This window comes from Neophocaena asiaeorientalis, unplaced genomic scaffold, assembly GCF_003031525.2.
Source record: "Neophocaena asiaeorientalis asiaeorientalis breed wild unplaced genomic scaffold, Neophocaena_asiaeorientalis_V1.1 scaffold212, whole genome shotgun sequence".
In the NCBI taxonomy this organism is placed as follows: Eukaryota; Metazoa; Chordata; class Mammalia; order Artiodactyla; family Phocoenidae; genus Neophocaena; species Neophocaena asiaeorientalis.
The window spans coordinates 932,061-957,892 of record NW_020174046.1 but is presented as its reverse complement, the minus strand read 5'-3'; the positions used below and the strand labels follow the sequence as shown (position 1 = coordinate 957,892).

General features: G+C 34.4%; 1 protein-coding gene across 1 annotated transcript in view; it reads left to right on the top strand.

Annotated features, from left to right (window-relative positions):
• The window catches only part of DACH1 (dachshund family transcription factor 1), a 414,090-nt gene that overhangs the window by 372,869 nt on the left and 15,389 nt on the right, over positions 1–25,832 (top strand). The window contains exons 9-10 of the mRNA XM_024753964.1: positions 37–180; positions 680–748. Coding sequence (XP_024609732.1) covers positions 37–180; positions 680–748 — 213 coding nt within the window. The remainder of the gene's footprint in view (positions 1–36; positions 181–679; positions 749–25,832) is intronic.

Sequence of the window (25,832 nt, the reverse complement as noted above, 5' to 3'; positions counted from 1 at the left end):
TTTAAAATATAATAATGTACATATACTCTTTTCTAGCCATAGTTCAAAAGAGGCTAAAGAAGGAGAAGAAGGCAAAGAGAAAATTGCAGGAAGCACTTGAATTTGAGACAAAACGGCGTGAGCAAGCCGAACAAACACTAAAACAGGCAGCTTCAGCAGATAGTCTCAGGGTCTTAAATGGTAAGAGGATGCATCTTTATGCATGGCTAACTAACTTTCATTTTGAATACTCAAAAGGCAATTTTAGACATGTGTTTGTGGTTTTGTATATTTCTACGGCTTGTGATTCATTAAGCTCTGCTTGAAAGCAGGGTGGGAAGAAGAGTCATATGTGTTGGGGGAAATGTTTTATTTCATAGGTGCTTCCACAGTTTTGTTACTTCAGTATCTGAGACTTGACATTGCTTCTCTATTTAACCAAATCTGTCTGTACTGAAACATAATAAAATATTAATCTGAGAAGTTCCCAACCCCCCATCTCATTTCATGAACAATTTTGCATTATTTATCCATTCAAATCTTCTGATAGTTCTCATGGTTATAGTCTTTGTTCAACCTTTAAAAGATGACAAAGATTTATGTAATTTTAATTCAGCACCAAAGTAACAGGTTGCTCTTTTTAAAAGGACAATGGGAATCAAATGAAATGTGTGTCACTCTTAACTTTCTGTGCTTTTAGACTCTCTGACCCCAGAGATAGAAGCTGACCGCAGTGGCGGCAGAACAGATGCCGAAAGGACAATACAAGGTAGGAATTTGCAAAAGGCTATAAATCTAGATCTTGCTCTATGAGTTTTTCCTCCGCTTTAGCCTGCTATTCAAGCATGTAGCCTACCATCTGGGCCACATCAAAACAAGTTCAAACAAGGTCAAGTTCATCTTGCTTGTTTATATGAGTGAATTCATTTTGTGCTGATAGACTTTCTTTAAATTAACAGGTCATTTCTGTTTATACAATGCAATTAAAAAAGAATAATTAATTTTAAACAATGTATGATTTAATCTTGAACACAGTAAATGTGTTTTATTGAATGCTTGAAGCCCAATCTAATACACAAAGGGTTTATAAGTTCTATATCAGTAAATTCATGAGTTAATCAACTAGGTAGTTCTTAAAATTTGAAATTGTCTTCTTTTTGTTCTTGTGACATTACATACAAAATAGGCCAGTTGAAAGCTAACAATAAATAAGATTGTTTGGTCTTATGTGGGTTTTCCAAATGTTCTGTGTGCCACTATATACATTTTAATAACACAAATCTGCTGAGAAATATCATATATAGAATACTAAAGGGAGTTTTATTAAACACTCAGAAGAGCAAAATATTTATATTGCCGAGACCACACTATTAAGGAAAGAACAAAATCTGAAGGTAGCACTTATAGTCTAACATCTATTCTAGACAATAAACTCAATCTAACAGCATGAATACTAAACAGTAAAAAGAGCATTAAATGAGGATGATTCTTCAAAGGGAAGCCTTGAACTGCTAAAATCCTCCCAATTGCTTTTATTTTGCATTTTAGGCTCAATCATTTTGGGGACATTGTTTGACGTTAATCATGGTACTTAATCAGTTTCAAAAGTATCATTCTTGGTTTAGTGTAAAGGAAATATAATGTTGTAAAATATCATACATGCAATAAATAAAAATTGGAAACTTGAAACATTCCTGGAGAATGTTTTTTGCTTGTTGATTTTAACTGACATCATGATAATTATTTTTTAAATCCTAAGGCTTGAACCATATGTTATTATGAGACAGCTTCTTGGATATACAAGATTAATGCACCTGTAGATGTAGAAAAGACTTCATTGTTTTAGAGCATTACGGACTTCAGTAAAATTATATATGTGGGTGCATCTAATATTATTAAAATCAAAAGATTTCTGTTGCATCTCCAAAGAAGTGCACACATATGTAAACAATATGTGCTAATAACAAAGCCAGTCCTCTTTATCAGGGGCAATAACCTCAATAAGGCCAATGTAAATAATCAGCCCTGGTTTGTGTGTTTGAGCACTACTCAGGCACTAACTTAGCTAATGTCCAAAGTGGTCTAAGGAAGCACATAAGTCTCTAGGTAGATGTGATATATAAATTATCTGATATACACAGAATTCTCAAGGTGGTCAGAACTCAAACTAAGAAAAATTATAGACAATATATTCCTTCACACAAATGGGAGGTTTAAGAAAGGATTAGGCGATGATTAAACATTTTTGCATAGTTGACATAATATATAGTTCATGAGTTTGCTATCAGCAATATTTTGCCCATCAATAAGGCCATACTTATTTTTATTTGAATTTGTAAAACTTCATATATTCAAATATATTAATATATTTCAATATAGATAAGATCTTGCTATCTAGGTTGAAGTTCTGACAACTCTCAATTTCTATTACGATTTACTTAATACTCTGAAGAAGAATTTTAATAATAAATTGCCTTCTTTTTGGCATCCGGAATGCTGTCAGTTGTATAACAGAGAAAACCCACTCAAACAAGTTAATAATTAAGGAAATGAAACATTTGAACACAATTATACATAGTTACTTTAAGCAAATATAAAATTTATGGTGTTATTTATTGCTTTGGTTTAATTGTAATATAAAACATTTTTTCACTTCATTCATTCATTCAGCTTGTCGATTAAAAAGATGGGTTCTTCAAGTCTAATATGAATGATCAGCAATATTCTACCTTGTGTATACTTGCACTTGGATTTAGTGATTTTCTTATACTGTTCATTGAAGAGTTTTCTGTAAAACATTTAACTAATATTAATGATTTTAATTACATAATATGATTTTTTCTCAAATGTAATCTAAAAAACAAAACACTTTAGATGAATCTGCATTTCTATGTGTTAATTGCTAAAAGTTATTTCACTAGCACTTGAACTACCTAAGACTTTTAATATACAAAAGCAGAGATCATCTTTTGCTACTTGAACCCCAGTAAATAAGCTCATTTGGCCCTTTGAAACATTTTTTAAACCTGGAAACTAAATTCATAAATTTGGAAGCTAACAAAAATAACAAAATTAATGATTAAGAGACAATATCGAAGAAAAAAAGACTGTATTTAGTAAAATTCGGAACCTAAGATCAAGAATGGGAAAGGCAAAGAAGAAAGAACCAGAATTCATTGCTAACTTGTGAAATGGTCTATGTCAGGCATTCTGAAAGCTATGAGCGTGTGTTGCTTCACATTTCAAGAATGACACAAACACAGCCTTGTTCCATTCACTTACTTTTTCTCAGTGTCCCCAAGCCCAGGCATTATGATAGTCTTTGTATTCTTTCTTGCTCCCAATCCAATCATAACTGAAATTATGCTGTACTCCAAAATAAACTCAACTTAATTAGGAAAAAAAAGGGAAACTCACATTTCTTTATACTTGTCATATACTCCTTTATTTTTAACATTTTGGCAATAAATAAATGCCATGCTTGGCCCAGGAGTTAGTCACCTAGCAGTTAGGCACTTAAATACTACTCAGTGACCCCCAAATTGATGTTGCCTCGTCAGTATTTACTTATTTTATTTATTTTCTTAGGGGTAATTATTAATTATTGTTAACATTTTTATTGGAGTATAATTGCTTTACAATGGTGTGTTAGTTTCTGCTTTATAACAAAGTGAATCAGTTATTCATATACATATATCCCCATATCTCCTCCCTCTTGCATCTCCCTCTCACCCTCCTTATCCCACCCCTCTAGGTGGTCACAAAGCACCAAGCTGATCTCCCTGTGCTATGCGACTGCTTCCCACTAGCTATCTATTTTACATTTGGTAGTGTATATATGTCCATGTCACTCTCTCACTTTGTCCCAGCTTACCCTTCCGCCTCCCCATGTCCTCAAGTCCATTCTCTAGTAGGTCTGCGTCTTTATTCCCGTCTTGCCCCTGGGTTCTTCACAACCATTTTTTTTTTTAGATTCCATATATATGTGTTAGCGTACGGTATTTGTTTTTCTCTTTCTGACTTACTTCACTCTGTAAGACAGACTCTAGGTCCATCCACCTCACTACAAATAACTCAGTTTCCTTTCTTTTTAAGGCTGAGTAATATTCCATTGTCTATATGTGTCACATCTTCTTTATCCATTCATCTGTCGATGGACACTTAGGTTGCTTCCATGTCCTGGCTATTGTAAATAGAGCTGCAATGAACATTGTGGTACATGACTCTTTTTGAATTATGGTTTTCTCAGGGTATATGCCCAGTAGTAGGATTGCTGGGTCATATGGTAGTTCTATTTGTAGTTTTTTAAGGAACCTCCACATTGTTCTCCATAGTGGCTGTATAAATTTACATTCCCACCAACAGTGTATGAGGGTTCCCTTTTCTCCACAGCCTCTCCAGAATTTTTTATTTGTAGATTTTTTGATGATGGCCATTCTGACTGGTGTGAGATGCTATCGCATCATAGTTTTTTTTGTTTGTTTGGTTTTTGTTTTTGTTTTTGTTTTGCAGTATGCAGGTCTCTCACTGTTGTGGCCTTCCCCGTTGCGGAGCACAGGCTCTGGACGTGCAGGCTCAACGTCCCTGGCTTACAGGCCTAGCTGCTCTGTGGCATGTGGGATCTTCCTGTACCGGGGCATCCGTAGCCTCTGCATTGGCAGGTGGACTCTCAACCACTGCACCACCAGGGAAGCCCCACATTGTAGTTTTGACTTGCATTTCTCTAATGATTAATGATGTTGAGCATGCTTGCATATGTTTGTTGGCAATCTGTATATCTTCTTTGGAGAAATGTCTATTTCGGTCTTCTGCCCATTTTTGGTTTGGGTTGTTTGTTTTTTTGATACTGAGCTGCATGTGCTGCTTGTGAGTTTTAGAAATTAATCCTTTCTCAGTTGCTTCATTTGCAAATATTTTCTCCCATTATGAGGGCTGTCTTTTCATCTTGTTTATGGTTTCCTTTGCTGTGCAAAAGCTTTTAAGTTTCATTAGGTCGCATTTGTTTATTTTTGCTTTTCTTTCCATTTCTCTAGGAGGTGAGTCAAAAAGGATCTTGCTGTGATTTATGTCATAGAGTGTTCTCCCTATGCTTTCCTCTAAGAGTTTGATACTGTCTGGCCTTACATTTAGGTCTTTAATCCATTTTGAGTTTATTTTTGTGTATGGTGTTAGGTAGTGTTCTAATTTCATTCTTTTACATGTAGCTGTCCAGTTTTCCCAGCACCACTTATTGAAGAGGCTGTCTTTTCTCCATTGTATATTCTTGCCTCCTTTATCAAAAATAAGATGACCAGGCTTCCCTGGTGGTGCAGTGGTTGAGAGTCCTCCTGCCAATGGAGAGGATACAGGTTCGTGCCCTGGTCTGGGAAGATCCAACATGCCATAGAGCGGCTAGGCCTGTGAGCCATGGACACTGAGCCTGTGCATCTGGAGCCTGTGCTGCACAACGGGAGAGGCGTACCACAAAAAAAAAAAAAATAATAAATAAGATGACCATATGTGTGTGGGTTTTTCTCTGGACTTTCATCCTGTTCCATTGATCTATATTTCTGTTTTTGTGCCAGTACCATACTGTCTTGATTACTTTAGCTTTGTAGTATAGTCTGAAGTCTGGGAGCTTAATTCCTCCAGCTCAGTTTTTCTTTCTTAAGATTGCCTTTGTTATTCAGTATCTTTTGTGTTTCCATACAAATTGTGAAATTTTTTGTTCTAGTTCTGTGAAAAATGCCAGTGGTAATTTTATAGGGATTGCATTGAATCTGTAGATTGCTTTTGGTAGTAAAGACTTTTTTTTGTGACATCATTGTCTGGTTTTGGTATCAGGGTGATGGTGCCCTGGTAGAATGAGTTTGGGAGTGTTCCTCCCTCTGCTATATTTTGGAAGAGTTTGAGAAGTAAAGCTGTTAGCTCTCCTCTAAATGTTTGATAGAATTCACCTGTGAAGCCATCTGGTCCTGGGCTTTTGTTTGTTGGAAGATTTTTAATCACAGTTTCAATTTCAGTGCTTATGATTGGTCTGTTCATATTTTCTATTTCTTCCTGGTTCAGTCTCAGAAGGTTGTGCTTTTCTAAGAATGTGTCCATTTCCTCCGAGTTGTCCATTTTATTGTCACAGAGTTGCTTGTAGTAATCGCTCATGGTCCTTTGTATTTCTGCAGTGTCAGTTGTTACTTTTCCTTTTTTCATTTCTAATTCTATTGATTTGAGTCTTCTCCTTTTTTTTCTTGATGAATCTAGCTAATGGTTTATCAATTTTGTTTATCTTCTCAAAGAACCAGCTTTTAGTTTTATTGATCTTTGCTATTGTTTCCTTCATTTCTTTTTCATTTATTTCTGATCTGAGCTTTATGATTCCTTTCCTTCTGCTAACTTTGTGGGTTTTTATGTTCTTCTTTCTCTAATTGCTTTAGGTGTAAGGTTAGGTTGTTTATTTGAGAAGTTTCTTGTTTTTAAGAGAGGACTGTATTGCTATAAAATTCCCTCTTAGAGCTGCATCCCATAGGTTTTGGGTCATCTTGTTTTCATTGTCATTTGTTTCTAGGTATTTTTTGATTTCCTCTTTGATTTCTTCAGTCATCCTTTGGTTATTTACTAGTGTATTGTTTAGCCTCCATGTGTTTGTATTTTTTACAGATTTTTTTCCTGTAATTGATATCTAGTCTCATAGTGTTGTGCTCAGAAAAGATACTTTATAAGATTTCAATTTTCTTAAATTTACCAAGGCTTGATTTGTGGCCCAAGATATGATCTATCCTGGAGAATATCCCATGAGCCCTAGAGAAGAATGTGTATTCTGTTGTTTTGGGATGGAATGTCCTATAAATACCATTTATGTCCATCTTGTTTAATGTATCATTTAAAGCTTGTGTTTCCTTATTTATTTTCATTTTGGATGATCTGTCCATTGGTGAAAGTGGGGTGTGAAAGTCCCTTACTATGACTGTGTTACTGTCGATTTCCCCTTTTATGGCTGTTAGTATTTTCTTTGTGTATTGAGGTGCTTATATGTTGGGTGCATAAATATTTACATTGTTATATCTTCTTCTTGGATCGATCCCTTGATCATTATGTAGTGTCCTTTGTCACTTGTAATAGTCTTTGTTTTAATGTCTATTTTGTCTGATATGAGAATTGCTACTCCAGCATTCTTTTGATTTCCTTTTACATGGAATATCTTTTTCCATCCCCTCACTTTTAGTCTGTATGTGTCCCTAGGTCTGAAGTGGGTCTCTTGTAGACAGGATATATATGGGTCTTGTTTTTGTATCCATTCACCTGTTTATGTCTTTTAGTTGGAGCATTTAATCCATTTACATTTAAGGTAATTATCGATATGTATGTTCCTACTACCATTTTCTTAATTGTTTGGGGTTTGTTACTGTAGGTCTTTTCCTTCTCTTGTGTTTCCTGCCTAGAGAAGTTCCTTTAGCATTTGTTGTAAAGCTTGTTTGATGGTGCTGAATTCTCTTAGCTTTTGCTTGTCTGTAAAGTTTTTAATTTTTCTGTCAAATCTGAATGAGATCCTTGCTGGATAGAGTAATCTTGGTTGTAGTTTTTTCCCCTCATCACTTTAAATATGTCCTGCAACTCCCTTCTGGCTTGCAGAGTTTCTGTTGAAAGATCAGCTGTTAACCTTATGGGGATTCCCTTTTATGTTATTTGTTGGTTTTCCCTTCCTGCTTTTAAGATTTTTTCTTTGTATTTAATGTTGATAGTTTGGTTAATATGTGTCTTGACATGTTTCTCCTTGGATTTATCTTGTATGGGACTGTCTGTGCTCTCTGGACTTGATTATGTATTTCCTTTCCCATATTAGGGAAAATTTCAACTATAATGTATTCAAATATTTTCTCAGTCCCTTTCTTTTTCTCTTCTTCTAGGACCCCTATAATTCGAATGTTGATGCATTTAATGTTGTCCCAGGAGTCTCTGAGACTGTCCTCAGTTCTTTTCATTATTTTTCCTTATTCTGCTCTGCAGTAGTAATTGCCACTATTTTATCTTACAGGTCACTTATCCATTCTTCTACCTCAGTTATTGTGCTATTGTTCCCTTCTAGAGAATTTTAAATTTCATTTATTGTGCTGTTCATCACTGTTTGTTTGCTCTTTAGTTCTTCTAGGTCCCTGTTAAATGTTTCTTTTGTGATCTCCATTCTATTTCCAAGATTCTGGATCATATTTGCTGTCATTATTCTGAATTCTTTTCAGGTAGACTGCCTATTTCCTCTTCATTTGTTAGATCTGGTGGGTTTTTACCTTGCTCCTTCATCTCCTGTGTTTTTCTTTGTCTTCTCATTTTGCTTAATTTATTTTGTTTGGGGTCTCCTTTTTGCAGGCTTCAGGTTTGTAATTCACGTTGTTTTTGGTGTCTGCCCCAGTGGCTAAGGTTGGTTCAGTGGGTTGTGTGGGCATCCTGGTGGAGGGGACTAGTTTCTGTGTTCTGGTGGATGAGGCTGGATCTTGTCTTTCTGGTGGGCAGGTCCATGTCTGGTGGTGTGTTTTGGGGTGTCTGTTACCTTATTATGATTTTAGGCAGCCTCTTGCTAATGGGTGGGGTTGTGTTCCTGTCTTGCTAGTTGTTTGGCATAGGGTGTCCAACACTGTAGCTTGCTGGTCGTTGAGTGGAGCCGGATCTTGGTGCTGAGTTGGAGATCTCTGGGAGATTTTCGCCATTTGATATTATGTGGAGCTGGGAGGTCTCTGGTGGACCAATGTCCTGAACTTGGCTCTCCCACCTCAGAGGCACAGCCCTGATGCCTGGCTGGAGCACCAAGAGCCTGTCATCCACATGGCTCCAAATAAAAGGGAGAAAAAAAGAAAGAAAGAAAGGAAAAAATAAAATAAAATATAAAGTTATTAAGATAACTAACAAAAAAGAATTATTAAAAAAGATTTTTTTAAGTAATTAAAAGAAAGAAGAGGACAACCAAACCCAAAAACAAATCCACCAATAATAACAAGCACTGATAACTATACTAAAACAAAAACAACAAAAAAACGGACAGACAGTCCCCTAGGACAAATGTTAAAAGCAAAACTATACAGACAAAATCACACACAGAAGCATACACATATATACTCACAAAAAGAGAAAAAGGGAAAACAAAATATATATCGTTGCTCCCAAAGTCCACCTCCTCAATTTCGGAGGATTTGTTGTCTATTCAGGTATTCCACAGATGCTGGGTACATCAAGTTGATTGTGGAGATTTAGTCCACTGCTCCTGAGGCTGCTGGGAGAGATTTCCCTGTCTCTTCTTTGTTTGCACAGCTCTCGGGGTTCAGCTTTGGATTTGGCCTGCCTCTGCCTGTAGGTTGCTTGAGGGCGTCTGTTCTTACTCAGACAGGACAGGGTTAAATGAGCCACTGATTCGGGGGCTCTGGCTCACTCAGGTGCGGGGGAGGGAGGGGTACGGATGTGGGGTGAACCTGCAGGGCAGAGGCTGGCGTGACGTTGCACCAGCCTGAGGCGTGCTGTGTGTTCTCCCTGGGAAGTTGTCCCTAGATCCCGGGACACTGGCAGTGCTGGGCTGCACAGGCTCCCGGGAGGGGAGGTGTGGATAGTGACCTGTGCTTGCACACAGGCTTCTTGGTGGCGGCAGCAGCAGTCTTAGCGTCTCATGCCCGTCTCAGGGGTCTGCGCTGATAGCGGTGGCTCGCGCCCATCTCTGGAGCTCCTTTAAGCAGCACCCTTAATCCCCCTCCTCGCGCACCAGGAAACAGAGAGGCAAGAAAAAGTCTCTCGCCTCTTCGGCAGCTCCAGACCTTTTCCTGGACTGCCTCCCGGCTAGCCGTGGTGCAGTAGCCCCCTGCAGGCTGTGTTCACGCCGCCAACCCCAGTCCTTTCTCTGGGATCCGACCAAAGCCTCAGCTCCTAGCCCCGCCCGCCCCGGCGTGTGAGCAGACAAGCCTCTTGGGCTGGTGAGTGCTGGTCGGCGCTGATCCTCTGTGCTGGAATCTCTCCGCTTTGCCCTCCGCACCCCTTTTGCTGTGCTTTCCTCCATGGCTCCGAAGCTCCCCCACTCTGCCCGCTGCAGTCTCCACCCGTGAAGGGGCTTCTAGTGTGTGGAAACCTTTCCTTCTTCACAGCTCCATCCCACCTGTGCGGGTCCCTTCCCTATTCTTTTGTCTCTGTTTTTTCTTTTTTCTTTTGCCCTACCCAGGTACGTGGGGAGTTTCTTGCCTTTTGGGAGGTCTGAGGTCTTCTGCCAGCATTCAGTAGGTGTTCTGTAGGAGTTGTTCCACATGTAGATATATTTCTGATGTATTTGTGGGGAGGAAGGTAATCTCCGTGTCTTACTCTTCTGCCGTCTTCCTCATCCGTATTTAGTAGCATCATTTCTGTAAAGCTATAGAGGTGAGGAAGAGGAAAACAGAAAGCAGTTTAGGAAATGTTTCTGAGCACAGACGCCCTACATAATTGACTTACTTATCTTGAAAAGTAAGGTAAATCAACACATACTGCACAGGAATAATGTTTTCGTTGCTGATATTTCTAGTAACTAACTCAAAATTCATGAATCTGGTCATTTTATGAAATTAAAATTTAAAAAATTTAAAAACAACTTGTTTCAGGAGCTGGATTTTATGGTAATTAACTCTCTCATGCCTGAGTCTTACAGACTTATATGTCATGATTTGTTATGAAGTTTAAAAATTTATCTTACTTTAAAGCTTTTTGTAAGGTATTTTGAATATATATATATACCATAGACAGAATTCATATAAATACTTATTTAACTATTTTTTGGACTAGTTAATAAATATCCTCCAAAACTTGAGCTGCTACACATATAAATGCACATCCACACAAATGTATGCAGCCAAATCTATAACATTATGCGTTTCTTCAACTAAATCCTAATCTCTTCTTGTATTATTTTTTTTCTCACTCCATAGGCAATAGCATTCACTTCAATGATTTATTTAACTTATATATTTTAACAATTTAAAAAATATCTCTCCAGCCAATACAGACATCTCTTAAGAGTTCCAAATAATATCACATTTGTATTTGGCTGTCTCACAGGGACCTCAAAGTCCAGGGCACCAAACCTAAAGGATTCTTCACTCCTCCCTTCTGCAAACCTGTCTTCCTCTGTGTTCCTTCTCTATGGTTCCCACATCTGTCCAATCCAATATCCTCCTTAAATACAGTGAGGGAAGTAAAGCTTGACATTTCCCTCCCTTGCCTTCTACACACAATCGAAACTTTTGCCCTTCACTCTCTGTTCTTCTGTCATACTGGAATTTTTTTTTCCATAAAGCCTCACATCTTTCTCCACCTACCAACTACATTTCCCCCTCTTTGCTGCCTTTACTTACCCATCCTTTAAGTCTCATCTTAGAAGTCACAACCTCCAGGAATGCTTTCCAGACTCCATACCTACCCCTGCAGCTTCTCCCTGCTCTATGGGTCTAGTTCCTCCACTTAGAGGTTCTTATCATACCTTTCTCTTCTTCACAATAATAGCTGTTCATCGGTAGTTCCTTTTTTAATGTCTTCTTCCTCCTTTCTCGGGATGGTAGCCAGGCAGGGAATGAACCAGGCCTGTTCTATTCACCACTGTGCTCCTAGTGTCTATATGCTTGACACTTACATCCTAATATGTCAAATGTTTGTGTCATATTTATGGTCCCCAAATGTTGGACACATTGTGATGCTTGCTATATATTCCCTGAAGAAATTAGGACCTTTGTTAGATCTTGTGGATAGATGTTAAGGATCCCTATTGTCCTGACATTTTTCAGACATTGGTTGGAGATACTGATGGGAGGAAACGAAGGATGATATGATTCCTCCCAGGAAAGTCAGACTGACAAATTCTGGCAGAATTTTTCTATCTAAGAGCTGAATTAACAGAATGTGTTTTTTCTTCCTGTGTGCATTTCTAATGTTACTTTTTTCTTACACATTTGACCCAAGATTTGGATTCTGTGGATATTCACTTACATCCATTTAAAATTTATATTTAACTTAATATACCATAATGACATTTCTTAAATAACACTTTCTTCTTTGGTTTAATAAACATTAACCTCATGCTTCTTTCCTGATTTGTTTCCTATAATTTCAAATGGTTTAATCTCTGTATATTGTTTAGGTGTTCAATATATAGATATGAACTATAACATGGGAGAATCATGAATTAGTACTGTTTTATCTATATCGTTTATAAATTTTCAAAAAGTCTAAAAAGTTCACTTGCAAAATAACAGCTTTCTGCTTTTTCCTTCTAAGTAAAAACCCATCCTCTTAAACCAAAAAGTAATTGTTGAAATCACTGGGAATGTGGACCACAGTTCCTCTGACATCTTAGGATATCTGCAAGTTATGCTTGCAAAATCTTGACTCCACTTGAAAGTACATCTCTTTTATTTACATCCAATGTCCATAATCAAAACTGTTTGGCTTTTTATTCTATTTTTGACTGATCTCAGATCATAGAAAACCAGATGTTCTTCCAATCAAAGGACATAAAAGACTTGCCTTCAAATTAACAATCTTTTTGTTCCAATTTAAACATATCTTCTTTCTGTTTCCTAGATATTTGAAGATACATGCAAAATTTGAAAATTATTCATTTATTCAACAAATGTTTATTGAACACTGATGAAATGCCAAGCACACTTATATGATGTTACTGCCTTAACACTGGGAAGGGGCTTTAAAGATAAATTAAATCTCTTCATTTTGCAAGAGAGAAAACCGAGGTTTAGTAAGGGTACATGACTTGATAAAGGTTACACAATGAGTTAATTGGAGATGGGAATACAACATGTCCAAATGTTTTTCACATCCCCTATTTTCTTCCCGATTGTTTTTAGATTAGGATTGTTAAAATATTGTTCTTTTAAACTATGTTATTATTATTTTTTGTTTAGTAACTTATAGATCCAAAACATTATAATGCAGGTCAAACTTATGAGTGAAATTTGTATCTTTTATCAAGCTATTTCTATTGAGTCAAATGTTCCAGCACATATTGAATGTCCTAGTAATACATTTTCTTTTATTTAGACTTAGTGATATTACACAGTAAATGGAGTATTTGCTTATTAAAATAGTAAGGTGGATTAGGAGCTCATATTTATTGAGCCTTTCCTGTATATTCTAATTTAAATGTAAGATAACGAACATGCAGAATGACTAATTAACATTCTCACATTTGCACTATGAGTTAGTGGGGTTGCTGACATTTAAAGTCAGACTTATGACCCCAGAGTCTTTGTTCTTTCCTCCATGCTTTGCTGTTTGTATTTACGTGTCTCTCTTCTAGGATAGCTACTTGAAGCCCCGTCACTCATTGTGGTTAGATAGCACATTGCCTGTTAATGACTTCAAAAATTCAAACAGTCTACTGATAGCAGCTAGGGAATGATGTGTAGTTGGAAAAAAATGTTTCTTTTCCAGCTTTTTACTTTTTAATCAGTCATTTATACCTATACCATGTTTACAGACACTTTCAGACATGCTAGGGAAAACCTCATTCTAAATGAAGAAAGTGGCAATAAGAGAAATTAAGAGATTAATCATATTTAGATAAAAGATTTATCTACACCCCTACAACTTAGCATGCAATGAACTTAGGACAAATTTAAAATCAGACACAAATCCAATTTTGATTCAGTGTAAGACATTTGAAGAGCATTTTCATTTCTCCAACAGTATGTGGTTTAACAGAGTTGCTAAATGGTATCCCAAGACTTCTACACTGTGAAGGTTCTACGCTGAACCTTACTTAAACTTACCACTTTAAAGATCTATGTGAAAGTATGGTTTAAATTTGATTTCACATAATTGTCTTATGCATATTTCTATTTCTAATCCTTAAAAAAGACCCATAAGTTTAATGTGAGCTTGGAGGTTCTCTAGACACCTCTACAGAATCTACCAGTTTAGAAATGCTAGGAGTCAGGTCTAGATTCAAATCTTTGCTCCACTATTTTTTTTTTTTTCCTATAGTAATTGCTTAACCTCAGAGCCTTACTGTGAGGATTAAATAAAATAACCCATGTAAAGCACTTAGCATATGCTGAGCAATATAGTAGGTACACAGTTAAGTTTTAGCTGTTAATATTAAATTTTATTATTATGAGTTAACATTTATAGTGCCTAGCAACTGGTAAACACTGAAGCTATTATTACTCTAACATATAATTTACTTTTCTATTTTTTAGAAAATTGGTCTCTATTTATAACATAATGTTGACTTAGTCTCACAGTAAAGTGTTTGCAGAAATTTACAAGAAATTTTTTGTCACCTGAACCTAATTTTCTATGTATAAAATGTCTTTATTTCGCTTAAAAGAGGGAGGCTTTCATTTAAAAAAAAGGGAAGGTTTGCTTAATACTGATTTCTGGGCTGCCTGCAGTGCATACTGACTATTGTTTATTCATTTAGAAAGTGTAATCGCCTTAGGGATTGCCTCAAACTATTTTTCTTGATCTTAAAAAATAAATACTAGAATTATATTACTATGAACAAAAAAAAACAATAATAAATTTATTTCTAGTCCCTTGGCACTGGTTTCTGTTGTTTGGCAGCATTTCAATGCAGCTAATCAATCTAAACAACATTGATTAAGTTGAACAAAAGATGATATTGATTGCAGGCAGTAACCAATAAACAGGCTAATGTTCCATAGTTATCATAGGTCATTGTTTACTCATTTAACTAGACAATAAGAGTTATTATTATTAAATAGAAAGTCTCAGTGATACTCATGAGTTGTAATATTTTGTAAAATTTTAGAATAATATTTTCTTATAATTTCAGTGTAACCATGTTTATTCTTTTAAGACATATATAAAAAAGTAAATCTTGTTTTTGAATGTAGGCAGATATGCTTAAACTCCAAATGCTGAAGGTCTCTTATAGGTCTGTTGGAAATGTCTTATGTAATTTCAACTAATTATACCTGAAATCAGACGTGGTGAGAAGTATGAAGTTGCTCAAAATATTATTAAATAGTAATTCATTAGAATTATACTTACATAAAATTATTTTCAATGTATTATTTCCATAGAGCTAATTTTCTAAACTCCTGGTTCTTACAAAAAAAAAATTGTCATTTTTATATGTTTGTGTTGAGTTGTGACATAAAATGAGGTTTTGTGGTGTAATTTTAATTTTTATTCCATTGCCCAAATATTTAGGCAGAGTAAAGTAAGGCCAAATGATTGGGCATAGTTTGTAGTATAGGTGGTAGGTGCTATAAGATTTTAGGGGATATAGGGAATATCAGGAAGAATGAATTGGAATTGGAGGTTTAGAGAGGGGAAATGGACATTGTACAACTAAATTGCTTTTAAGGATTGAAATAGAGCAGTTATTAACGGAAAATCTAATAATATTTTGTTAGCATAGATAAAATTGAAAAATTGAATTAAATTGGCTTGTTCATGAACATGTTTTTGTCTTGGCTTGAATACTGTCTGAAGACCATAATCAAAGAATATTGATAAATGGAAATTGGGACAGATATTAGCAGGGGGGCCTAAAGATCAATGCTAGATCCATGTTGATTTAACATCGTAATTAGTGATATGGAAGAGTGGTTAAACAGTGTGTCAATGAAAGTCACAGATGATCTTAATTTAGAAGGTGTAACATACATCTGTGTGGGCAGTGTAAATATGCAAAAGAAATCTAGGGAATTTAGAATCTCAGGATGAATGGAATGAGATTATCCTTGTAAGAAAGAAAATTTAATTTTAAGATCTATTTTTAGAAAATGTTAAAGAGCTCAACAAATATAAATGAGAATGTATGTCCACTTGTAACTTTTCATTGGACCATACTAACAGTGACTGGCTGCAGCACTACAGAAGTGTCAGAGAATAGGTAGGAAAATAGCCTCTGTCATTTTAATTTTATATGTATATTTATCAATGATACTTTTATTATTATGACTAACTAGACAGTTCAGGACATTGTTTTTCATTATGGTCAAGAAATTAATTTATTAGTTTTTAGACAATATATTATCACCTTCAGATTTAAGGAAAATGTATTTAAGTTTTTGCTTTGAGTATTTTTCACCCTTATTATCAAGGGAAAAATTTGATGGCCTTTGTATCCAATTAACTTGCTCACTGGAGATTGTAATAGTAGAAAATGTATATAAAGTCTACCGAAGCTGAAGACAGCTACCATTTAGTAATATAGATTTGTGGTTCATATTCATAAACTCTGTTTTCTCTTTTTATATTCACCCTTAGAAAGTAAAAATACCCTGGCCATGTATACATGTTTTCTTTTATTTTCTGAGAAATGTTATTGATACTTTAAGAGTTATAAAAGTGATCTGAAAATATTTAAATTACAGAAAAAGAACCCTCATTTTAAAGTCTATTCACTAAACTACAGAATTTGTATGAACAACATTTTAAGAATTGGTACGTAAAAACATGATGATGGAAAGTATGTGATCAATTTATATCATGTATATGTCTAGACTTTTGAGATATATTATCCCCTTTGCTGTAAATTCTCCTTTAGAAAAAAAATGAAACATCATCATTTAGAATATAAATGTAAAAATGCTTATGGTGCATTATTCTACCTCCCATGGTTAGGGACAGAATGCAGACATGCCACAATAATGTTTTTTATTTCTACTGTTCAAACCATATTAATGAGAACATCATTTTGGAGAACTAATTATTTCTATTTGTCTTGTGTCACACTTTCTAATTCCCCTATATTAGCACAGCCAAAGCAAATTAATTGCTTTTCCAGCAGTTGAAACTTGTCCAAGAATGAGCTCACATTCCCTTCCAGTTTCCCTGTTTCTAGGAGTGCATTGTGTCAGAAATTTCTCTTGATACTTAACATAGTCTAGAGAATATCTTTACAGATTTCTGTTCGCTCACTGGATGAAATTTATAAGTTTAAGTGACCCGCCAGGAAAGATAAAGTTCTTAGCTGCAAGATTATCCATCAAAACAGTTAAAGTGAAATTAAAATTAAATGAATGAATCTCACTGAAGCAAAAAAAGCAGTAATTAATGGTTCCCTTAATTGTCTTCATAAAATATTTGCATGGGTCTAATTTGCATAATTTGCAAGTATTAATTAATCTTTCAAAGGAATTTTGTGCTGAGAGAAGCCAAAAAATCTCTTTGTTTTATTTAACATCTAATGAAATATTTATCTTCTTTAATGAACTTCTCATCTTCATTAAAATAAAAATTGCACAAGTTTGTATGTTTTAAATGCTTTTATAATTGAAGTATTCAGAAAACCTCTTTAGACTTACAACAGCTGAAAAACAAACAAGCACATTATTTAGCATTCAGTATCATTTTACAACAGCAACACTTTAAAAAAAAGTCCAATTTCACTTTCTCAAAGGTGGCAAGGCAGTCGGTAAATGAATAAATGAATATAACTGTTCAGTTTTAAAAGTAAGATTTACAAAGACCTGATCATTTCTTTCAATGGTAATGATATTTTTACGCTGAAATAGTGGGCAACCAGAGGATATATATATACATATATATATATATATATATATATATATGAAAAATCAGTATGTTTAGTTGTTTGGAAATGGTTCATTGGTTGAAAATATTTTAGCTGTTTCAAAGAAATTAGTCCATTAAAATCCACTTGCTGTTTTTAATAACTGCTGGATTGACAGTATGTTCTGGAAGAAGCATTACAGTGCTAACTTTATTCTAAATCTGCCTGCTGAAGAAAGGCAGCAGGTGTTTCTTCTCTCACAAACTAAGGGATCATAGTGAAAAGCAAGAGATGTGTCTTGGGAGAAATGAAATCCAAAATTTCATCAAGTGTCAAATAGTATATATTCAAAAGAGGTGAGGAAGAGGATGACGAAGGAGGCTGGAAGTTAAAAAGACATTAGGGAAGGGATGTTGGTGACCTGAGAATGGTACTCATCCTTTTTGATGCAGCAGTGATTCAGGATATTACAGAGAACATTGGTTAACTTTTCTAAAACAATTGCAAGTTTGCACAGCTTTTTCAAATACATTATTTGTGCTGATCTTCACAGCATGCCCATTTTATATTTGAGGAAACTGAGGAACATGGTCTTAAAGCAAATTGCTTGGAATCAGACTGTGAACTCAGGACCTTCTCGGCCCTTTGACTCCATATGCCTTGCTCTTACATGACATCCATCTTTGTATCTCATGATAATTTATGAAGTGGCTGTGACTGGCTCAATGTTCAACCAAATAATGAGGGTGGCATAAATTTTTAAGGATTAAGATTTAAAATGCAAATATATACTAGTTCTTCCCGTGTAAAGTTTAGTAATGTGATAATATCAATTAAATTGACATTGGGGGCTTCCCTGGTAGAGCAGTGGTTTAGAGTCCTCCCACCGATGCAGGGGGACACAGGTTCGTGCCCCGGTCCGGGAAGATCCCACATGCCGCCGAGCGGCTGGGCCCGTGAGCCATGGCCACTGAGCCTGCGCGTCCAGAGCCTGTGCTCCGCAACGGGAGAGGCCACAACAGGGAGATGCCCTCGTACCGCAAAAAAAAAAATTGACGTTGGTTTCCTATAGGATTCATCTTCAGGGAAGTAAAATGGCATTTTCATTAGGCAATGGTTATTTTTTAGCCCTGAAACCACTCTCATAATTTGCAATTTCTCATGGAGTTTTCTCTAATATAAAAAGAAAAATAAATCCATTAGGTTATAAAGATGATTATTAATCAGTTACAAAGTAAATGCCAATACAGATTGTTTCTCTAGCATTAATATTGATGATTTATTTAAATAACTGATTTCTAAATTATTAGAATTAACACTAAGACGATTTAGTCTTAGGAGAACAGTGTGAGACTGGAAGCCATAGTCTAGTATCGATACAATTCATTAATGTTGTGATTTTAACTGCTAAGACCTGCTCTATTGCTGATATTTTTATCCTTTCAAAATGGCAGAGACATGTGATTTTTTTATGAGTATAAACACACACACTCACACCCAAACAGTGTGTTCATGGTCCATTATGGGTACGTAGATTCTGGATACAGACTGCTTGGGTTCGAATCTCCACACTGCTATTTATTATCTGTATAACATTGAGTGTGTAAATTAAGCTATTTGATTATGAGAGTTCCTTATCCATAAAACATAGAAAATGATCATGATATTCACCTCACAGAGTTGTTACAGGGATCAAATGAATTAATATATGAACTTACAATTAATATAAGAACTTACAAGTAAGTAAAAGCTATGCTATAAAGAATTTGCTGTTTCTACAATTATGCACAAATTTAATGTAATAGTACTTGCAATATTATTCATTTTTGGTGAACATTAAACATTATTTGGATTTTTAAAAATTATCTTAAGCCAATGATTTTTTTTCAATATGTGGCACATACTTTTTCTTTTAGCATATTTTAAGCTGGAAAATGAAAATAATATTCACCAGCTTTTTCAAGGCATTTAAAAAATTCATGACAAATTGTAGGTTTCAATATTTATGTCAATGTAAACAATATGGCTTAAGGAGATTTATTTTCAGCTCTGTATTATTACTTATCTCTTTTCAAATTAAAGATAAACCAGTTGTTTTTGACTCATTTAAGATAAAAGTGTTAGAACTTCTTAATTTTTGTATTATATTATGGCAAATTTCTTTTAATATGGTTTGTATTTTCATATAGTGTAGAGTAACTGCAGACTTTTTAAATTCATAGATAATCATACTCCAGAGATAGTAAATCTCCAAACATAGTTTCACCTAAGCTTACTAATTACACCTATAAAATGATGAATAATGGCTACAAATTATTGGATCTGACTCTCATTCTTTATTTATTTCTCCCTGGCAGAAAGAGCATTGGATGGGGAGATTTTAGACCATAAATTGTTCCCATACATAATCAAGTGTGCTGTGTTTAACTTTGATTCTATACTATAGTTTTACATTTACTTATGAAATTTCCATTTTCACAGATTAAGATTAATTATTTGATTTCCATGATGAACTGGTATTTACTTGTATTAATAATTTCAATGTGTTTATTTTTTGTTCATGGCTCATGCTGGCTAATATAGTTTTAGGTCTACCTTGTTCCAAGTTATCATAGTCTTTGGACTGATTTTTATGTTTCTCCAGCAATGTTATATGAAATCTCAGAATCTAGACTTTATCTCTAGTTTAAATGTTGGGAATAAAGAGAAATTTCACAAATGAGAAAAGATTAAATATAAGACAATAAGGATAGAAAGTACATTCCTTTTCTAAACTCACATATGGTTCTGGGTTCAAGCCAACTATTGCCCAAGTAGGACCATAAGCTTGGTATGACCATATACGTTTTCTGAGGTAACTCAAAGATACACATTTTTATATAAAATGACAGATTTTTAAAAAAATGTGGAGGCCTTAACACAATAAATGTTCATTTATGTTCTCTGATAATAGTAAGACAGAAAAAATTATCTCAATAAAAAAACTCATAGTATATCAGATTGTCAATATGTAAACCAAATTGAAAATAACAATAAATCACAAGTAAAGAGAACAGCTCTCCAAGCTTTTTAGAGTGAATGCAGTGACTTCCCCTAACTGCTTTGAATTCAGACATAATTTTGAGATAGAAATTTGAGGCCCACCTGCCCATATCTTTTTTTCAAATGTGTACAATTCAGATTTATTCCATTTTATCAGGCACTTTAGTGATTTGATTATTGCAAAGGATTAAAAATGTGAATTTTTTTGTTTTATAGATTCTAATTTTACTTCTTAATTTATTAGAATGAGGGCTTCCCTGGTGGTGCAGTGGTTGAGAGTCCGCCTGCCAATGCAGGGGACACGGGTTCGTGCCCCGGTCCGGGAAGATCCCACATGCCACGGAGCGGCTGGGCCCGTGAGCCATAGCCGCTGAGCCTGCCTGTCCGGAGCCTGTGCTCCGCAACAGGAGAGACCACAACAGTGAGAGGCCCGCGTACCACAAAAAAAAAAAAGAAAAAAAAGTTATTAGAATGAGATGCATTTAAATAAATGCAAAAGGTCATTTAATTTAAAGGTTTGGTTAATTATATAATGTAGCTCCTTGGCTTATATTTCCCTAAGAATTCAGAACCAGTCTTGGTTAACATATCCAAGTTTCAGTAAATGAAATGAGTAAAGTAAATGTGGTAGATAAAAAGAAAAATGTTAATGGCATAGAACTCATATGCTTATGGTCTTTTAGAATAGTAAATTTCTTATAATTCTTCATAGCTTTCCCGGGTGGAACCTTATTGAGATGTGTGATATATTTACACTAATTTTCCAAGGTTTGTCAGCAGCAGAATCAAAATGTGACTGTAAGAAACTGCTTTTCCAAATCATATTATCCCACTATCTGTAGATAGTTTATTGTAGCCTTACAATGAGTTAAAATGCAGGCAAACTTCAATTAGTGGCTTACAGCTCCTTGTTACACCTATTAATATAGCAAAGTAGGGCAAGGTGGCCCCATTGCATTGAACTGATTTTAGTGCAGGCTAGACAGAAACCTCCTTACTGGCTCTCACAAAGTTACCCATGTTAAGTCCAAATCTATGGTCATCAATAAACCTTGGCTCCCACCGCAACAGACGATCCATTTGAAAGAAGTAAAAGCACTAAAGAATATAAGCTATCTTGTTAACAACAGAGCAAACTTCATTTTGGTCCAAAGATGGGAATAATATTTAACTTAGTTTCCACATTCTCTCATCTCATAATTTCACATCCACAACAAAAATATTCACTGACTAATCCCAAAAGTTCTGATAGCATTGGTCTATACAGTGAAAATGTTATGAAATTAAAATGTTATGAAAATCAATGCTTGAGTGATTGTAAATAAACATACAAAAATTAGGTGAATATTTTTAGGAAATTTATATACTTACATTTCAGTATAGCTAGATTTTGGGGGAGTTGTTTTGTTTTAGTGAAGTGAAATAAAAATTGTGGACTAACTGCCCACTTTGATCTCAAAAGCAGTACTTGGGTGCCTTGTTTTCAATAGCATTTCAAAATGCAATTCTATTCCTTTATGAGAAAATTAGAACACAAGCATTTATTTAAGTGTAACAATTCACATAGAAAAGCTGTGAATTATCACAACTCAGTTGGCTCCTTTGCATGTTATTTTTACAAAACAAAGGTAATGCAAAAAACCTTTCCAAATATTTTCTTAATGTTAAAAATTTATAGTCAACAAAGGAGTAATTTTTTATCTCATCATTCCAAATCTATGGGCTTTATATATTTTAACACTTGAAGTGGTGCTTTTACATGAAGTATTAGGGAACAAGTATGCATGCAATTTTAGCAATGTTTAATGGATAAGTGACTGTTTAGAAACTTGAAAATAATGACTTTTATTGCTTTTTACTATTGACAGCATTTATGATTTCTCAATAAAACAAGTTAGCAGTGTGACAAACATAATAAAATATTGTTTTTCACATTTTTTCTGCTTACTTTTAATTTTAGCTTCTTCTTTACTGTAGTTTTTGTCTTCTCCCTCTCTAAACACTAACTGAAGGTCTACATTTTCATATGGTTAGGCTAATAAATACAGAATATAAAGATATCTCATGAAGGAAAATTCTAGAAGTGCCAAAACCATGAATTTAAGTTGTAATGAAACCTTAAAATTTCTGTTTTCATTACTTTCAATTAAGTATTTTTCATCTGCTCTCTCTTTGAAACTCCTCTAACTTTAACAACTCATTTCAATTACTGTAAAATCTTCACTACAGTGTGGAATGGAAAAGCATAGATAAACATGCTTTTCCAACATACCTTCCAGACTGCTATCAGTGTTCTCGTCTGAGAATCATCTCATGAACATTTGGCAAGAACAAAATTTTTAAATGGTTTCCTGTGAAAAATGAGTGTCATTTTAAAAAATTTATATATCTTCTTGGATTTTCAAAGTCCATGTTTTAGTATTTTGCAGACTCCAAAAGCCCTGCATTAAAGTTAAACAATGTCTTGCTTTAAAACTGATATCTTTGACTAAAAAGTTAAACTAGCACTTAACTTTAATACTAGTGTAGTTTTTGAGTTTTTTTAACATATAATCTGCTGTAACTAATTCATCTTAACAAATGGTTAATACTTAAGTGCTGAGGCCAGAAAAAATGCAAAAGACATGGTATCTTTTCTAAATAATTCATACTCTCACGAGATACAGAGAAACATAAATAATTCTAATAAAATACATATTGAGTTAATTCCTATTGATAAAGCTGTGGGTGTCAAGGTGTTGTTCAGGGATGGTAAGAACTATAAGTCAAATTTTACTTATATAAAAATATGAAGTATTTATACATTTAAATTTTTATATGAAACAGGAATAATTTTAACGTTAAAATATGGCTATATCATGTGTCTACATTCCCTTTATTTAAAAAATAACATACTCTATAAACCTTTTAGGTAGCCAAACTTTGAAGTTTTTCCAGTGTAATTCATTTTTATATTTGTTGTTTATAAGAACTCACTAGTATACTATTGGGAACATACATGTTCCAAGGCATAAAATTAATTTAATAGATTAAATCTGAAATTTAGAAAACTTGATTTTTTTCTTGAAAGCTATAAAAGATCTATTGTTCTCTTTTAATGAATAACACTTTGATCTACTGCTTCTGAAATGTAAACAAAGTACTTTCAGAACACAAACAAAGCAATTAATTCCAATTACATGATTGGTGAAGATTCATTTAAGTCTACATATGTAAGTCTAAATCTCTGAGAAGCCATATTATTGATATATTTTATATAATTTTTGCAAACAAGAGAAATAAATATTATGGCTGCTTCTGAGTATGGCTTTAAACAGATTCCTAAATAATATTTATTAAAATGGAAAGCTGGTTCCCCTTGTTTTACATCTGAAATAAATATACTAAATCCTAAATACAATATAAACATTGTATAGGAGGAGTTGATAAAGAGTAAGAAGTGAAGAATGTAATGTATTCACAAATGAAGTAACGAAGATCCAGATTATGGTGGTGGGCAAAAAATAAATAGGAAGGTGCATTTGAAATGCAAGGGGAATCAAACTGCAGGGATTAGAAAATAGTGGTTGGTAATTTGAAATAGATAATCTGGGAAAGAGATCCAGGCTAGAGTACAGGATGATGAGTTTGCCTTCCTGCTACTGGTTTTGATATGACAACTGGGCTTTTAGATAAAAGTTGAAGAGTATCCATCTAGGTAGACATAGAGCTGGCACTTGAATGTGAGGCGATTTCAATGTAAAGTCTAGACAAGAGACACATCTTTGGGCACCATTAAAGTCTTATGGAGAAAATATAGAATCTTTTTGCGTAATGTTGATATTGTCATTCTTCTGAAAAGGCCAGAGTATCAAGCCACCCTCCCTCCACCCCAAGAAAAGATTATGATAAGTAACAAATGCAACATTGGGAAGCAAATTATGTTCAAATGGTTATGAGTTAACAGATTTCTCTCACTTTGCACCATCCTTATTTGTAATGAATAACCTAATACATATTTTTTTTAAATAGAGAAAAGATAATGTAGCTTTTTTTATGGCAGTTAGAAAGGATGGATTACTCAGCATTGAATTTTGTCCATTAAAGTAAGTGTAATAAAACTGGAACCAAAAAATTTACAGTGCTATATTATATACATAAAATTAGAGTAAAGAATGCTAAAAATACATAGTGGTATATTAGATAATTCATATTTTGACTTAGTTATTTTGCATCTTTGTTGATTCTGCAGATTTTACCTATGACAAACTGTCAGTTCAACGTTGCATTAAGAGACATGTATTTTTCATGATATTGTTTCGTATGGCAGTATGTTGGATACCAGTCCTTTCAAGTAATCAAACTGCATTGAATAGAGTCATAAAAAAATGCAGCAATCATTTACTCTCATTGTTAGCTTTTCCCTCTAATGCACTGATACTCTTTGCAATCATTTGAACAGTATAATGCACTCTTATTTTGACGAAGGGAAAGTAAAAATTACACTTATTTTTTTAGACTTGGTAAGTAAAGAAAAAGTGCCCATATAATAGTGTTCTGAATTATCACAACAAGTTTGTGATCTGCCAAAATAGTACTAGTCTTATTTTAAGCTTTAGGAGCACCATGATTTTTCAATACATAAGGCATTTGGTAATAGAGTCATCAAGAGTCTGGTTAGAGTTACAGCATTTAGAGAATCCTCATCTGAGTACTGAACTCCTAAACAGGACCTGTTAAAGAAGCCTGATAAAGTAGTGAACTCCTCATTCAGACACCATGATGCTATCTATCAAAGACTGGATGAGAAAAGGCAAGGTTTATTATCCAAGACTTACAACTTAATATTTTTATGCTGTACAAGTAAGTTACCTTAAAAAGAGGTGGAACTGAAGTCCAACTGAAATGAATCAGGGTTATTAAGATAAAATAAGCATTCCTGATTGAACAATTTGGTATTGTCCAAGTGCAGCTGAGAAATAGCCCTAAATTAAGAGTAGTGTATAGTCCCTATGGTAGGAAAATAAAGATTTTATTATAAAGTAGTTCTGACATAATCCTAGATGAGTTCCTTAAATTCATAATGTTTCTTGAAATCTAACCTTAATTCAGGATATAATGATCTACATGGTGATATAACTTAATTTATTCATGTCACAATTGCTAGCGATGGGAGAATAAGGCAATACTGACAGTAACCACAGCCACAAGCTACTTATTTTAATGGAAGTAGTGGCCTATATTACAATGACCCAGGGAAGAATTTCAAAGTGGGCATGAAATATACATATATCAGCATTTATCTTCCTTCTAAATATATGCACATTTATTATACTTAAGATGTTTATTTGTATAATTT